This window comes from Cherax quadricarinatus, unplaced genomic scaffold (genome assembly GCF_038502225.1).
Source record: "Cherax quadricarinatus isolate ZL_2023a unplaced genomic scaffold, ASM3850222v1 Contig269, whole genome shotgun sequence".
In the NCBI taxonomy this organism is placed as follows: domain Eukaryota; kingdom Metazoa; phylum Arthropoda; class Malacostraca; order Decapoda; family Parastacidae; genus Cherax; species Cherax quadricarinatus.
Window position 1 is genome coordinate 110,001 of NW_027195295.1, and position 17,025 is coordinate 127,025.

Below are 17,025 nucleotides of genomic sequence, written 5' to 3' on the forward strand. Positions count from 1 at the left end.
TTCTCCTCCATCTCCTTGGATCGAGTTTTTTTTGGATTCCCCCTCTGGGTATAAGCATTCAAAATGGACTCCCACTTGCATCAAGGTTTTCTCGATAATACAAAGACTCCAATTCCTCGGATCAAATTTTTCTCGAAATCAAAGTCTCCATCTCCTTGGATCAAGTTTTTCTCGATAATACAAAGACTCCACTTCCTTGGATCAAGGTTTTCTCGATAATACCAAGACTCTATCTCCTTGGATCAAGTTTTTGGATTCCCCCCTCTGGGGGTAAGCATTCAAATGAACTCCTCCTATGGGGCATGGTACTTTCTCTTACTACAGGTCTAAACAAGTGTGACGTCAGTATTCCTCTCATTAAGTTAAATGAAGTAAAAAGGGTGTTTACTCGGCGGTCAGTGACGTCACGTGATGACCTCACACATACAAGCTGAAACTTGTCGACTTCCCCCTATGTCAGTGACGTCACGTGATGACCCGGCACACAGGCTGAATCTTGTCTACTTACCCCTACACATTTCATATACAACATAGGGAAAACATTTTCACTCTTAACCCAGGATAACCCTAATAATTTCACATTTTTTTCGTTAATACCCACAACAATCCACAATTTCTTTACAACACAAGTCTAGACATTTTTTCTCGTTTTAACTATTTCATCTCGGGTCACTCCGTACGAAGCAACCTACCTTCTCTCCACCCTCCCAAACCCTCACACTCCCACCAACACCTCACAATTTTCACTCATAACCCCCAATTTTTCTCGTTTTAACTATTTCATCAGAAAGTCACCACAACACTTATAACCACTTTTACATATTACGAAGTTAATACGCACACACACCTCACTTTGAACACCTTCAAAACACTCTCATAAATCATTTGAATACTCACAAAAATACCTTTGAACATTTTCCAAACAACACTGAAACACTTCCAAGACACCATTTGAGTACTCCCAAATACACAACTGAATACTACTAAAACACCACCGAATACAGTCAAAACACAACCAAAATCACCATAAACTAAGATCAACACCCACATCCCACAACACCCACAACCCACAACACCCACATGACCCACAACCCACATCACCCACACCACACAATTCTTTCTCGTTTTAACTAATTTCATCAGAAAGTCACAACAACAACACACTTATAATCACTTTTCAACAACTCGAGTTCGACAACAACACCCACATGCCACATAGGGGGAAGTCGACAAGATTCAGCCTGTATGTGTGAGGTCATCACATGACGTCACTGACCACCGAGTAAACACAGGTGTGGTGACGTCACACTTGTTTAGACCTGTAGTAAGAGAGAGCACCATGCCCCATAGGAGGAGTTCATTTGAATGCTTACCCCTAGAGGGGGGAATCCAAAAAAAACTTGATCCGAGGAGATGGAGGAGAAAACCTTGATCCAAGGAGATGGAGTCTTGGTATTATCGAGAAAACTTGATCCAAGGAGATGGAGACTTGGTATTATCGAGAAAATCCTGATCCAAGGAATTGGAGTCTTTGTATTATCGAGAAAACCTTGATCCAAGGAGATGGAGACTATGATTTCGAGAAAAATTTGATCCGAGGAGATGGAGACTTTGATTTTGAGAAAAAAAAAATCGAAAACATTTGGGATGTGGGTGAAAGTGGGGGGAATCAAAAAAACTTGATCCAAGGAGATGGAGACTTGGTATTATCGAGAAAACCTTGATCCAAGGAATTGTAGTCTTTGTATTATCGAGAAAACCTTGATCCAAGGAGATGGAGACTTTGATTTCAAGAAAAATTTGATCCGAGGAGATGGAGACTTTGATTTTGAGAGAAAAAAAATTGAAAACATTTGGGATGGGGGTGAAAGTGGGGGGAATCCAAAAAACTTGATCCAAGGAGATGGAGACTTGGTATTGTCGAGAAAACCTTGATCCAAGGAATTGGAGTCTTTGTATTATCGAGAAAAGCTTGATCCAAGGAGATGGAGGAGAAAACCTTGATCCAAGGAGATGGAGTCTTGGTATTATCGAGAAAACTTGATCCAAGGAGATGGAGACTTGGTATTATCGAGAAAAACCTTGATCCAAGGAATTGGAGTCTTTGTATTATCGAGAAAACCTTGATCCAAGGAGATGGAGACTTTGATTTCGAGAAAAAATTGATCCGAGGAGATGGAGACTTTGATTTTGAGAAAAAAAATTCGAAAACATTTGGGATGGGGGTGAAAGTGGGGGGAATCCAAAAAACTTGATCCAAGGAGATGGAGACTTGGTATTATCGAGAAAAACCTTGATTCAAGGAATTGGAGTCTTTGTATTATCGAGTAAAGCTTGATCCAAGGAGATGGAGACTTTGATTTTGAGAAAAATTTGATCCGAGGAGATGGAGATCATAAGAAAATGAAATTAAAAAAAAAATTTGAAAAAAATCGGAAAAAATTCGGGGCGCGGGGGCGATCCGGACGACGCTGCAGAAGGCGCAGCAGAAGTCACGGGCGGGCGCGAGGGCGCGGGCGCGAGGGCGCGGGCGCGAGGGGCGCGAGGGGCACGGGGCGGGCGTGAGGGTGCGGTGGGGTGGTGGGTCGGTGCTAGGGGCGGGGCTGGTGGGTGGGGGGCGCGGGGGGTCGTGGGCGGGGGTGGGGGTCGTGGGTGGGGTCATGGGCGGGGGTCGTGGGTCGGGTCGTGGGTGGGGGTCGTGGGCAGGGTTTAAGGTCATTAGCATATAGGTGTGAAAAAGGTCATTAGCATATAGGTGTGAAAGAGAGCCACTCAGAGGAGACCGTACCGTGGGAGCCATACTGTGGGAGCCACTCTGTAGAATGAGCCACTGAGAGGAGGAGCCACTCTGTAGAATGAGCCATACAGAAGAAATCATCACTACTTATATATATACATATATATATATATATATATTTTATATATATATATATATATATATATATATATATATATATATATATATATAATGCTTCATGTACAATCACAGTTACTGTCTTCGATATATTAAATAATTTTCATTATTGAATCTTGAACAAATAAGAAACATAGGAAAGGTTCAAAATCTTTCACGTTGCAGAAACTATGACTGATAGTGAAATTAAAATTTGTATAGTGAAAGACAAGTATCTGAGCATATGAAAATTATGATTATTATTATTCTCATAAAGGGAGCGGTAAATCCATAAAAATTATACAGTGCCTGGGGAGTAAGAGGCATTCTGGTTGGATCCAAAGGAGAGAAAAGGCCCAGTTCCTTACACCAAGAGAATCACTGGCATCAAGGAACCTACCACCCTTAATAATCTGTCTTCTAACATCAGAAAGGAGAAAGCACAGCTTGCTTAAACAAAAACGAAATCGAACAGATTGCCAAGCAGCAGGTAGCAGCACACAGCAGGTAAAAGCAATGCACAACAGCGAGCCTGGACAAAAATGACCTAACTGGAGACAACAGAGTTAGAACAAGTGTTGGACTCTGTACATATAAATGAGTGTCTCATGACATGCAACCAGAAAATGTCATATCTTACTAATTCCATTTAAAACTCTAAGAATGCCATGTCGCAGAGAAGAGGTATGTTACAGCTCACCAATAAAATCGTATTCTATCAAAATGTGTCTACGTCAAAAAGCGCTGAAGACGAACCGAGGAAGAGCAGGAACTGTAGCCTTTTGCTGCTACCTAGGCTACAGAGCAAGAGGAAGGGCTCCAGGAAACTACTGGAAATGGGATCACTCATAAGTAAACTTGAAAAATGGCCCATCTTGCATCAGAATAGCCAAATGAGCTTACTGAGCACCAGAGCAGGGCACAGCCAGTCTCAACGCGGTTTCTGAGCGCATGTAGACTGCGGAATAACCAGATACATCCTACTTACTCTGATACCTAAATATAAGAGATAATGAGTTGGTCTACAAATTGTATTCTGTTAAACTATGCTTGGGTTTCTGGTCATCTTATCATTGCTGTGGTGTTTGGGAGACTACACTCTCCTGCCTACATATCGGACACACACGTCTTACTCGTGGGTATCTCACGGAGAAACATTCAGCACCACTCTGTGAAAATTGCCAAGCTTCATTGTCAGTTTATCTTTTAAGAGACTGTCCTATTTATCAGCTAGCATGCAAACTTCGACACTCTAACAGCCCTTATTGACCCACTTCTTGCATACTCTTAACCTTCACTGGTCGCTGATCATCTACAATACTGTATGTATCCTGAGAGTTTAGGAATGACCTATGTAGCACTGTACACAGGACACCCATGCATGCAAATAGTCCCATGAAACTTGCCTAAAATACATTACACTTATAATGAAATTTGAAGATAACAGAATAAGGCATTCTTGAGTACTATTAGAAACTTTGAGATGCGCTAAAAATTAAAAATGTTCTGATAAATAGAAAAATCTTCCCTCTTTAAATTTAATAAATTTAAAGTACCATAAAACTGCGCATTTTATTTGTTTCCAGTTTTCTTCTTTCATATGTATGCTATTTAAAAGTCTGTACAAAAGGGGGACACCAATCCCACGAGCCCTCCTAGGGGAAGGATGGTGTCAAAGCTAGAGCTTGCTATCACCTACAGCTCACAAGACTACCGCTCCCACGAGCCCCCCTGCAGCGGGGCAGATGGCAGACCAGAGGCCTAGCTTCTCCCTACGAGCCCCGTGAGGGAGGGGAATGGGACTAGGCCTGGGGACAGTTGGCCCCGAAGCTGTGGAGGTACTTGTACCTCCTCCCACAGGAGACATTGGCCTCAAGACACTCCCAAGACAGGGAGCCAAGGCCGGGTCACCATCTGGAAAAGACCCGGGCCGGGAGTACTGGCGAATCAGGAAGAACAACAACAATCTGTGCAGACCTATAACAAAAACGATTTGAATTTGATTTAGAAAAATCCAATATTATAAAATTGGCAAAAAATCAATTGGCGTCCACACAGCCCAAAATTAATTAAAAAATACTTTCTATTAAGGTACACCAACAGAGTTTGAAACTGATAAGAGGAATTCATGAACTATTGCATGGCAAACAATTTGCTTAATAACACTATTACGCTGAAACTTACGCAGCGTTGAGTGACAAGTTGTGTTATAATATTTCACACCAATGGTAAAAGTTTGAAGCCGATCAGAAAAGACTTTCTTCGGTAATTGATCTAAATCCATTGTTTCCAAGTTTTTGAACTATTTCAGTAAAATTTCGAATTTTCGCCTACTCGAACTAAACGCATGGGTTATTATCATCATCCTTATATAAAACAATGCCAGTAATGTTTTGAAGACATTCAGAAGAAGCGTTCTTTAATTATTGAACAAAATACGAATATCACTGTTTCGTCAATAAAATGGGTAAATTGGGATTTATTTCGCCCAATAATGGTGTGAGACATTTATTCAGATAGCTACACCACTGGTGAAAGTTTGAGTCGATCCGATGAATCATTCTCTTGTTATAGCTCGGATTCCAAAGATTCCACTGTGCTCCAGTTCCCTGAATTAAGCCTGAATGCCTTCCACATCCCCCCCCAGGCGCTGTATAATCCTCCGGGTTTAGCGCTTCCCCCTTGATTATAATAATAATAATCCAAAGATTCCATTTTTTCCCTACTACTTTACTACATTAACAAACTTGCCTGCACACAACTGAAACTTAATAGTTACTATTCTGGCACTAAGATGTATCAACAGAACCCATATAGAAGAGGTAAATTGAGAAGTATTTAACGTGAATATAGCTGTATGACCCTTGTGAGTTTAGCACTTAGTTATGATTATAAAAATAATTAAAACCGGAATATAATTCTTACACTATTTTACACATAAAATTGTGAAATTTGTACATGCACATCTGAGTATAACACTCCCTTTTTGTCGAATTTCAAGGAACCTTTATTAAAACGTTTGAAGCCATGCCACTGAGGATTTTGGAAATTATCCCAGCTATTCCAGGTATGCTGGGAATGGGCTCAGTAACTGTGGTCACAACATGTAACTTCAATTGTCCCAAGAATTTGTCCCTCATTTTCTCATACAAATGTTGAAAATTTGAAAGATTTGAATGAGCAAAATGAAAGCCAAAAGTTGGAGGAAGAAAGAGAAGGAAAAAGAGAAAAATCAGGTAACCTCTTTATAGCACACTTCGAGGATACCTGATTAACGTATCAGTGATCCAGAATATAACTTCTGATCCACAATATAACTTCTAGAGCAACGAAAATTCTTCCAATTCTTCCTTACGTTTCTCTTGCCCAATTCAAAACAATGGCGTCTCTCCCCAGCTACGCTCACCAATTTCCCTGGTTTTTTATTTATTTACAAATTATTTTTTATTACTACAATATATTCCATCAATTTACATACAAAATACACTGTATTTTCGGAAAATATACAGTATTTTCGGAAAATATACAGTAATTTCCACACTGCGGCCGGGCGGAGTTCATTATTAAATGACTCAGATTACCCCTTCCTCTAGGAGATGATTCCAGCCAGTTCTGGCTTGAGTGGCTATTTTTCTAGTAGGTCATACTACAATTTCATCTTCCTGTATCACTTGGTCAGTGTTATCTTCAATATCACTCATGTCACTTTCCCTTAGATTTTCATTTACATTTGATTGAATACCATTTAATTCCAAGGGAATCAATTTATTAATCTTGCGTAAACTTTCTTGGCCACAACACAGCACTTTAACATTCCAGACAGACACCTTGTGCATCTGGGTACAATGTCAATACTTTGCCCAGAGGCCACAATGTTCGATGCTGTTCAGTATCAATTAACACAATGTCACCTGGTTGAATGTTTTGTCGATTTACTGCCTCTGTCGCACCATAAAAGTGTTCACATAGTGTAAGAAGATATTCCTTATGCCACACATTAGACCAATGATCAATTACTTTATTTAACATCTTAAATTTATCACACAACGCTGCTGCATCATTGTAATCTTCATCACTTTCTTCAGGATTATCTCTATAGACAAGGGCAGCTTCCAATTTCCTTCCACATATTAGGTGAGAAGGTGTTAATACATCTGCTTCAGGTGTATCACTCATGTACGAGAGAGGCCAATTATTTATCCCATTCTCTGCCTCCACTAACACTTCACAGAATTCCTCCAAATTAATTCTCTTCCTGTGTAGTACTTCACGGAGACCCCTCTTCACTGTGCCTATCAGTCTTCCGCACAGCCCCCCTGCCAAGGGGCTCTAGGAGTAATAAACTTCCAGGTACACCCTCGTTGGGTTAACAGAGATTGAACATCGTTACTCTTATTTAATTCTATCAAGTGTTGAGCACCCGCTACAAAATTAGTGGCATTATCCGAAATCATCAATCTCGGACAGGATCTCCTAGCTGCTAATTTTCAAAACAGCTGTACAAACTGTTCTGCAGACAGGTTCTTAGCCATTTCTAAATGAACTGCCCTGGTAGCAGTACAAGTTAACAAACATACACTTTCAGTGGAACACCATCTGAAGTGCCTGTTAAAATGATTGGACCACTGTAGTCTACACCTGTTACATCAAATGGTTTCACTAATTGTACACGCTCCTTTGGAAGTGGTGGAGGACCTGGGTACATATAGGATCTGGCATCCATACGGCGACATATTACACAAGATTTAATCACCCTTTTTACACCTTGCTGTCCTTGTGGAATCCAGAAAGTTTCCCTAATACAATTTAAGGTATCTTGCACCCCACCATGCATTACATTTTTAAGGGCATTTAAAACAATTGTTAGATGATGAGTTTTGGGCAGTAAGATAGGGTGTTTAGCATAATCACCCAACTCAGCATTTTGTAACCTATCTCTGCACCTAATTACATTATTCCCTAAATACAGCCCCAATTTCTCTATTATGGAACCTTTCACAATTTTTCTTTCCATCATCAATTTAATCTCATTGCCATAGATTTCTTTTTGTACCCTCTGTATCCAATATTCAAGAGGATGTGAAAACTTATAGGAGATACTCATCTTGTTTAGAAATTTAAATAAAAACTTAGTTACATTGATTAGTTTGGGTAAAGAAGAATACCTATTTATATCAATGGCTAAGGAAGGACAAACTATTGGAGCGGTAGTCACAGTAATTTCAACAGGAGCAATGTACGTCTTTTGTACATACCAATTAGCTTTATTTACCAACCAGCTCGGCCCTTCAAACCATGATACAGCATTTACAAATTTAGCATAAGGTAAACCTCGAGACAAGAAAACAGCTGGATTCTCCTCACCAGGTATATGATTAAATATTAACATATGCTGACCCAAACTATTACACTTCTCTTGCATCTGGTTAATTACAGCGACTCTGTTTTGTATGTACACAATTTTACTGTTTCCATTACGAATCCATTGTAAGGATACCTCATTATCAGACCAAATTACAGTGTCACTAATATTTGTCTCCTGCAACTTATTTCTTATATAATTAGCTAATTTGACACCTACATAAATGATTGTTAATTCCAACTGAGGCAAGGTACCTGATTTAATTGGAGACACTTTAGCCTTAGATATAACAAGAGAAATAACACTATTACACTGAAGGTAAGCAACTGCTCTATACGCCAATTTTGAAGCATCACAAAAAATGTGGAGTATATTTTTCCCATCTGGATTGACCACCTGGCATGGGAACTCCAACACTGGAATTTTTTCATAATCACCAATTAATTCATCCCACCTGTTAATGAATTCCTCAGGCAGAGATTCATCCCAAGCACATTTAAGCTTCCATGCTTCTTGTATTAACAATTTCCCTCTTAAAGTAAGGGGGTAACACTAAGCCTAGTGGATCAAAACATTTGGAAACTTCAGCAAGCAAGACTCTCTTAGTTAATTTATTGGGCATACTGTAATTATTAGGTTATAACATTAACAAATATCTCTCATTATCCCAAGTTAACCCCACTACATTACTACAGTTTGGTACTTCATCTCCAGGGTAGTCTTTAATTATTTCGTCCTTTAATTTGGACGAATTGCTATTGCATTCCCTCAGAGGCATATTTGCACTTTGCATTATTTTATTAGCCTCTCCATAAATCATTAACAGTTCCTCTTCAGTTGATGTCACATCCAGGAAATTGTCCACATAAAATTGTTTGCTCATTACTTTACTCAGTGGACTTCCCGTACATTTAAGGTGTGCATTTATCGTCGCTTGAAGTAGGAACAGACTGGATGTAGCACCAAATAATATGCTCCTAAAGTGGAAGGTTTTCAGAGGGCTAAGTGGGTCACTAGGATTCTCTGGTCATAAGAAGTGGGTACAATCCCAGTTAGCCTCTTGTAAATCCACTCTTAGGAAAGCTTTACTTATGCCAGCCATAAAGGCTTAATCCTTCACCCTGAAATTTAATAAGATATCTCCTAATTTTTCCGTCAATGACGGACCTCTCATCAAACAGTCAATTAAACTAGATACATTTTTGTTACTCCTGGCACTACAATTAAACACAATCCTCAGAGGAGTGGTCTTAGAATCCTTCTTCACTCCGTGATGTGGCAAATAATGACCATAAATTTTGGCTTGCTCAGGAGGTACCTCTTCTATAAATTTATTAATTAATTGTTCAGTAATTATATCATTATAGGCATTCAACAATTCTGATGTATTACTCAGTTCGCGGAGCTGAGCCTTTAATTGTCCATATGCCATTCTGTAATTAGTGGGCAATTCTGGATGGTTCTGTCTCCACGGAAGTTGTACCCAGTATTGTCTAGATTCAAATTTTACATCTCTCAGGTACTGTTCCTGGACTTTCTTCATTTACATTTATTCCAATGCTGTCTAATTCCCACAATTTATGCACTGGCTCAACACCATCCTCTATGAAAGAATTTTATTTGGGTACGATTTCATGTGTAAGACACACAGTGATAGTATTTATAGTTTCCTCTCATCATGCATTATTATTACGAGGAATCCTACCATACATTACATGGCCTCCTGCAGTCTTTAAAAGGGTGACACCACATTTCTTTACCATACCCTTTACAAAGGAGGCATAATAGTCACTACCTATCAAAATATTTATTGGGTCTACAGAATCATCATTTACACCAGAAGGTGCTAAATTTACATTATATGAAAGTCTTTCTGTAACTTTACTAAGCCCTACTGTAGATATTTTCTCTGGGAGCCTATCTACAACTACTGCATTAATGCGTTTTTTTCTCATTGCCCAACCTGACAGTTACATAAACAGTGTCATACAATTAACCCCTTTTATCTGAGAGAAAACCAGATAATTTTAGAGTTGTAGGATCTCCCATTTATACTTTAATCCCATTAATTAAGACATTTACGTTTTATGAAAGTACGCTGTGATCTCTGGTCTAATAATGCAGTTACATTTTTTATTTATGCCTTTTATCATCAATTTTTACCTCTAACACAGGTAAGGCTACTTCAACAAAACCATCATTATTAACGCTAGCAGCAATTTTTACATTAGCTACTGTTGTGTCAGGATTGTCAACATTATCATTATTATCAACATTATCATATAGACCCTTACACATGACTATATGGTGTCTTCCTTTGTGACATTGATAACAGTTGTTTAATTTGGCATGACAATCCTTTACATTGTGATTATCTAGACACCTGATAAATCTGTCAAGTTCTTCCAATCTTTCAACTTTATCATTCCATGAATTGTATGCATTGCAATTCTTAGAAAAATGAGTACCCTTGCAGAAGAGACAATCTCTCTTTTCTTTGACTGGTTTCTCATTAACTGGGCTACTCTTAGGAGGGCACTTATTCTTCTTACCTTGTGGAGAATCATTATTTCTGATTCCTGCTACTTGATATGTACCTGTGCAGCTCTTTTTAGGAGATGAATTTTGATTATTAACATTGGGTTAAATTTTTCCTTTGTGAAAATTGACAGATACCTCAGAGTTATTATGTGTTGCATCTCTAAAATGAGTTGGTTGGCTGGTCTGCAACTGAACAGTTAATTTTTGTAGACCTAGTCTTATTTCCTTCAGACCAAAATAACCTTTGTGATACTTGTTCAAGAGCAATTCAAGTGTTTTACGGCTTAATTTATTTTGTACAGTGGCACTCAATAACCAGTCTGATTCCTTCAGATTATATTTATTACTTAGTTTTGAGAGTGCTCTCCAGTTTAACTCTAAACTGCTGTAAACCTTTGTAAGTGTGATCTGGAGTTTTTAAATTAACAATAATAGTCATTAGATCCAACCTACTTTGTTCTATATTACCATAAGTGACCTTCAACAAGTCAACTGCTTCCTTGTAAGAATCATCTACATTGGGAAAGGCTTGTATGAGTATGTGAGCATCTCCTCTTATCTGTCCTTTGAGGTAAAATAATTTAGTAACACATGCTAGGTCACTCCTATCATGCACAGTTGCTTTAAAAATAGACCAAAACTCCTCCCAATTTTCTCCAGGATTAAATACAGGTAAACAGAATTCTGGGAGTTTTGGCAAAGACATCTTATTTATTGGAATAGATTGACTAACTGCCTGGTTTACACCTTTTAATTTATTCAAAGCCTGACTTTTACAAGAAAGAATATTTTCTTCTACTTCATAATACTGGTTAATCATAAGATTCATTTCTGACTCATCTGCACAATTTACTAACAAATCTCCTTCATATTTTTTATAATATAATTTGTATGAATCATATCTATTCCCTAAAGCATCTAAATACAATTTTAAATCATCAGTATTCACAGTTTCCTGATTCATTAATTCCAAACATTTATTTTATGCCTTTGTTACATGACCCTTTCTAGCCTGCAATGATGCTTTTTTTTTGCTCTAAATTCCATGTGTTTGTCATCTACATTAATTTCCTCAATTTCACCGATGGTACAATGTATTAAATTCAACTTAATTAATAACACTGATTATGTACTTAATTATGCACTTTATAAAGGTAAATATTACAACTTACCTTTGACTAAATCTTAGCTACACTTGAGCTTAGCAATTATAATATTGTAGTAATTATAATCCACTACACATTAAGTAAATTTGTGGACTTAACATCCACCTCCTTCTGTCATTTCACATACAATTATTAAGTAATTAATACACTAATTACATCCAGTTTTATCAAGAACCAACAGGCAACTATATGGAATAATAAAAATTACCTTAATGAATCTCATTAGATACATACCAGTAAATGGTGACAAAGATAATTATTCTTTATCAAGGTTACAGAGACATGTAGGAATTTTAATACACTAGGTGGCAAAAAATGCCCCCCTTCTATACCTACTGTCATATCTCCACAAGTCACTCTGGACCTATATTAATTTCAAATGAAATATACATCACCAGGAATTCTGATAAACATTAATATAAATATGTGGACTGTATGTTAAATTTAAAAAATGAATACATACACATTGAAGGAGAATTTATAATAATAACACTCACCAATTTGTCTGGAGATTACTTGGTGTGTCTTACACAAACCCCTGCCTAAAATATGAAGAAAATACTGGCCAGAATTTCAACATAAATAGACATGACTTAGCTGGGGTTCCTTGACTGTCCTGTCTACTCGCCTAATGGTCACATTATGCAGGGCTGCAAATCCAACAATTTCGACTCCTATTTGAGAAGTTTAAACACAATATAACCTCTAGAGCGACGAAAATTCTTCCAATTCTTCCTTACATTTCTCTTGCCCAATTCAAAACAATGGCGTCTCTCCCCAGCGACGCTCACCAATTTTGCTGGTTCTTTATTTATTTACAAATTAATTTTTATTATTACAATATATTCCATCAATTTACATACAAAATACACAGTATTTTCGGAAAATATACAGTATTTTTCACATGCCTTAAATATACACAGGTTTATTTGAAATTGTGAGAGATAATAACTTTTGAGGGATAAATGACCGTCAGCTTGCTGGATGCTCATCTTCTGACGTTATATACAAATACACTATAGGAAAAGCACATCTAATTTGTTTATTACATATGATGTTTTACTTACAAAAGGCTTTATCAGATATTTGATATACCCTCTTGTAATTATTATTATATTCATGAGGGAGCGCTAAACCAAAAGGGTCCTACAACGGTATGGGAATAGGAGGACATCTTCAATTCTTTGCATCAAGAGCTCTTCACTGGCATGATGGTACCTTCCCAGTAGGGAACTCTTGAAGGTGATATGTGTATAAGAAAACGTTTGGTTATACTGTGTGTGTGTGTGTTTTTCTTACCTACTCCAGGCACTTTCTACTGACGTACACTTCTTACTCAACCCCAAAGAACTGGTATACTTGAAGAATTTTGTTGGCTTGCTATTACATCCTTTCCAGTTTAGGAAAAGATATTGTTCATAACGTTATTATATAAGAAATGCTTATAGCATATTTTATTGTAGTAAGAGCACAGTGTCACATCTAATCTGCTGATAAGTGTAAGTCAATTGATTTTAGTCACCTGACTAGTAAACCTCACTAAATTATTCTTAACTCTTGTCGTATAAAAGAAACTTTTAATATTTTATGTTTTAAGTAAATATACTTATAAATCATAGATCCAGCCATTGTTTTGAATTCTTTGATTATCTCAGATTATCAAAACTTAGTTTAAAAACTTATTGTCTCATTTTATTTAGTACCTATACCACAGAACTTCCTGTAGCATAGTTAGCATAGACCACTGTGCCTGAGTCGTGAGGATCTCAGTAATGACGACCCTCTGTGATCTTGAGGACAATGCCTGAAAGTTACTGCAGCAGTGAATGAACAAACTTCCTCTCAGCACGAAGGCAAAACCTGTGTTGTCTTCCATGGTCTTATGACAAGCCCTTAAAATGAATAAAAAGGACACTTTTGATCCGTTTTGGACCTAAAACGAAGTGTCGTAATATTCTTTTGTATAATTTAGCAAACTGCTCCAGCTACGGCACTGTATTTTGTATTCTTCAGGGTATCACGTTTGTTTTTCTTTTTTTTAAAGTTTCTTAATAAAAGTGACTAACAAAATATATACTGCTCATAATTTCCAGGATGAAATTTCAAGTAGCAGTGGTATTGTCGGTGTTGATGACAGTTGTAGTGTTGGGAGACGAGGCCCCTGTGGTGGCCACACTGGAGGGGAGGATATCTGGGGTGCTGGAGAAATCAACCAACAACAAAGTTTTCTACTCCTACTACAGTATTCCTTTTGCCATGCCGCCCTTAGGTTCTCTGAGACTCAAGGTAAAGTGTGAATGAAATCTAAGTGTACAAGTGCTTCTTTTGAGATTACTACTAAAATTAATGTTATCACAGTGAAATAGGATTAAACCTAGCTTGAACAAATTTGTGCGTAATATAGTTATCTTAAATTAAATTAATAAAATCGTTATTTTTAGTGGTTAGATAATACTGTGCATTCACATTGCTAAACTCACAAATTATGATGTAGTCACTTAGCCTTAATACCATAATCTTTAAGGATTTAATGTTAAGAATTAATCTAAGTCTGCCCGAAATGCCTAGCCATGCTAGGTGTCCTAGTGGCCCCCTCTGTAATTAGTATTTTATAACATGTAAACCACACAATACCCAAAACCTATAAACCCCACATTGTAACCCTTATAGAGAATAAACTTGAATTGAATTGAATTGAATTGAACTGAATTAAACTGAATTACTCCTAGTCCCTACATGAAAAGAAGAAACTTATTTCTGGATAGTTTCATGATCTTTCAGTAGGAAACTCGTTTCGAAGAAGGTACCTTGATGTTGGTGACGGGCTCTTCAACCAAGAAACCTACAAACTAATTAACTCTTCTACCCCAGGCACTGTATAACCCTTATGGGCTTAGAACTTCTCCACGAATATAAATAAAATAATTACAGAAACTCTCTGAAAAACTTTTATATGTAGATTTTTGCCCTGCAGGACCCTGTACCTGCAAAGCCTTGGGAGGGTGTACTGAACGGTTCAGTCCTGCCAGAGATGTGTCTGCAGGTTCCCTTTGTAGACACTGTGGCCGGGGTAAAGTTGCCTCCTCGGGACCTCGCCGGCAGCGAGGACTGTCTCTTCCTTAATGTTTTCACCCCTAAGGTAGGTGACTTTTCTTGTGGTAGAGTGGTTGATTGATTTGTTTGATAAACCAACCACTAAAACATTTTGCTTATTAGTCGCTGGTGGTCTGGTGGTTAAAGCTCTCGCTTCACACGGCGAGGGCCTGGGTTCGATTCCCATCCAGAGTTAGAAACATTTGGCGTGTTTCTTTCCACCTGTTGTCTATATTCCCCATCAGTAAAATGGGTACCTGGGTGTTAGTCGACTAGTGTGGGTCGCATTCTGGGACACTGGCCTAATTTACCCGAAATGTTCAGCATAACAAGGGGCTTTCTATATAGTAGTATGTCACTGATGTCAACTAGGCCTGTATACCATGTACATGTACTTGTAGTAAATGAAATTATTATTATTATTATTATTATTATTATTATTATTATTATTATTATTATTATTACCAGTTTGCTTCTGTAATTATGAAAACTCACATGCAGCTTCTGGGTGCCTTAAGTGATGAGTCGTTTTGCCAACTTGTGGGTTTTCAACCCAATGCTGAGCAGGAATTTTTAGCGGTGGAACAAATGAAGTTATAATTTTGAGGGGTTCAGTTTATTAGCCCTGATAGAAGGTATGGAGAATGTTTTGATTTCTTAGAGAATTTAAGTCTTTTATTGTACAGAAGGTGAAATACAAAGTAGACAAAATTAACAGAGGCTAACCAAATTTTACCTGTTACTAGAACCTATTATATGCTTAAGTTTATATGAATTATCAATGCTGGAACTTCCAGGAAAAAAATAAGAAAAAAAAATTGAACCGAACAATACAAATCCGGATTCGGCTATAAACTCTTCTTCAGCCACTACAGCCATAGGCCCTAGTACAGATGTAGTAGAGGAGTTCTCTTCTTGGGAAAATGTTGGCCTCCTGAAAACAGATGGTGGCGTCTCTGGCTTGGCTCTCGAAGACTGTAGTGCAGTTCTAGGATCTGCACAGATTAGGAATACATCCAGTACGAATTGCATCTAGTCAAAAGCTAAATGGTGCAAATTCTATGCTGGGGGCATCTGTAAACATGGAATATCAGGGAGAACAAATGGGACATGCAACTTTGAGCATTCCAAAAAATGCCGCGACCTCTTGCTTACAGGAGCGTGTCATTCTAAATCTTGCAAATTCTTTCACCCCGAGATGTGTCACTCATCAGTTCTCAAAAAACAATTTTACAACACCAGCTGCCCCGCATACCACTTAAAAGGGACCAGGAGGTACACACACCCAGTAAAACAAATTATAATAGTTACAACAACTCAATTCCAGTGATTTTTTAATGGTAGGAAACGAAGAAAGAAAAAGGAAAGAAATAACCAAAATAGTTCAACTTGGAGCCTTGTTGGACTGGAGGCACAGCCAGTGAACCCTCCGGAATCACAACTACTGATGCCAACAACAATATCTCCCCAATAAACATGCAACACGGCTTCATTTATATTTGCTAATATACAGGGCCTTAATTCATCAACCAACAACAAAATACCTTTCATCAGTGGACTTCTAAGGGAGTCAAATGCACTCTTTGCAGCCTTCACAGAGACCCACGCAAAAGATTGCTTTGACAGTGAAATATGGATACCTGGGTACAGCCTTTTCATATGCGACAGAAAGAACAGACAACAAAGAGGGGTTCGCCTGTATGTCAAAGAGTCGCTCATTTGCAAGGAGATACTGAACACCAAAAATGATGTAGTTTAAGTTCTAACAATAAAAATCGAGAACCAAAACTTAGATACTACCAGATGGAACAGCCTGGAAAACCTTACAACCCCATCCCCAAACATCATGTTGCTTGGTGATTTCAATCTAAGACATACAAAAATGGAAGAATGTAGCAAATAATGTAGCAGAAATAATCCCTGGAGGCAGCTCAGATGAAAACTCACACACACATGAGCTGCTGAATAAA

The 17,025-nt window shown here is 37.9% G+C and overlaps 1 protein-coding gene across 1 annotated transcript in view; it reads left to right on the plus strand.

Moving 5' to 3' along the window:
• The window catches only part of LOC128689974 (juvenile hormone esterase), a 74,794-nt gene that overhangs the window by 18,704 nt on the left and 39,065 nt on the right, over positions 1-17,025 (plus strand). The window contains exons 2-3 of the mRNA XM_070080272.1: positions 14,056-14,248; positions 14,937-15,101. Of these exons, the coding sequence (XP_069936373.1) occupies positions 14,057-14,248; positions 14,937-15,101 (357 nt within the window). The 5' untranslated portion in view covers position 14,056. The remainder of the gene's footprint in view (positions 1-14,055; positions 14,249-14,936; positions 15,102-17,025) is intronic.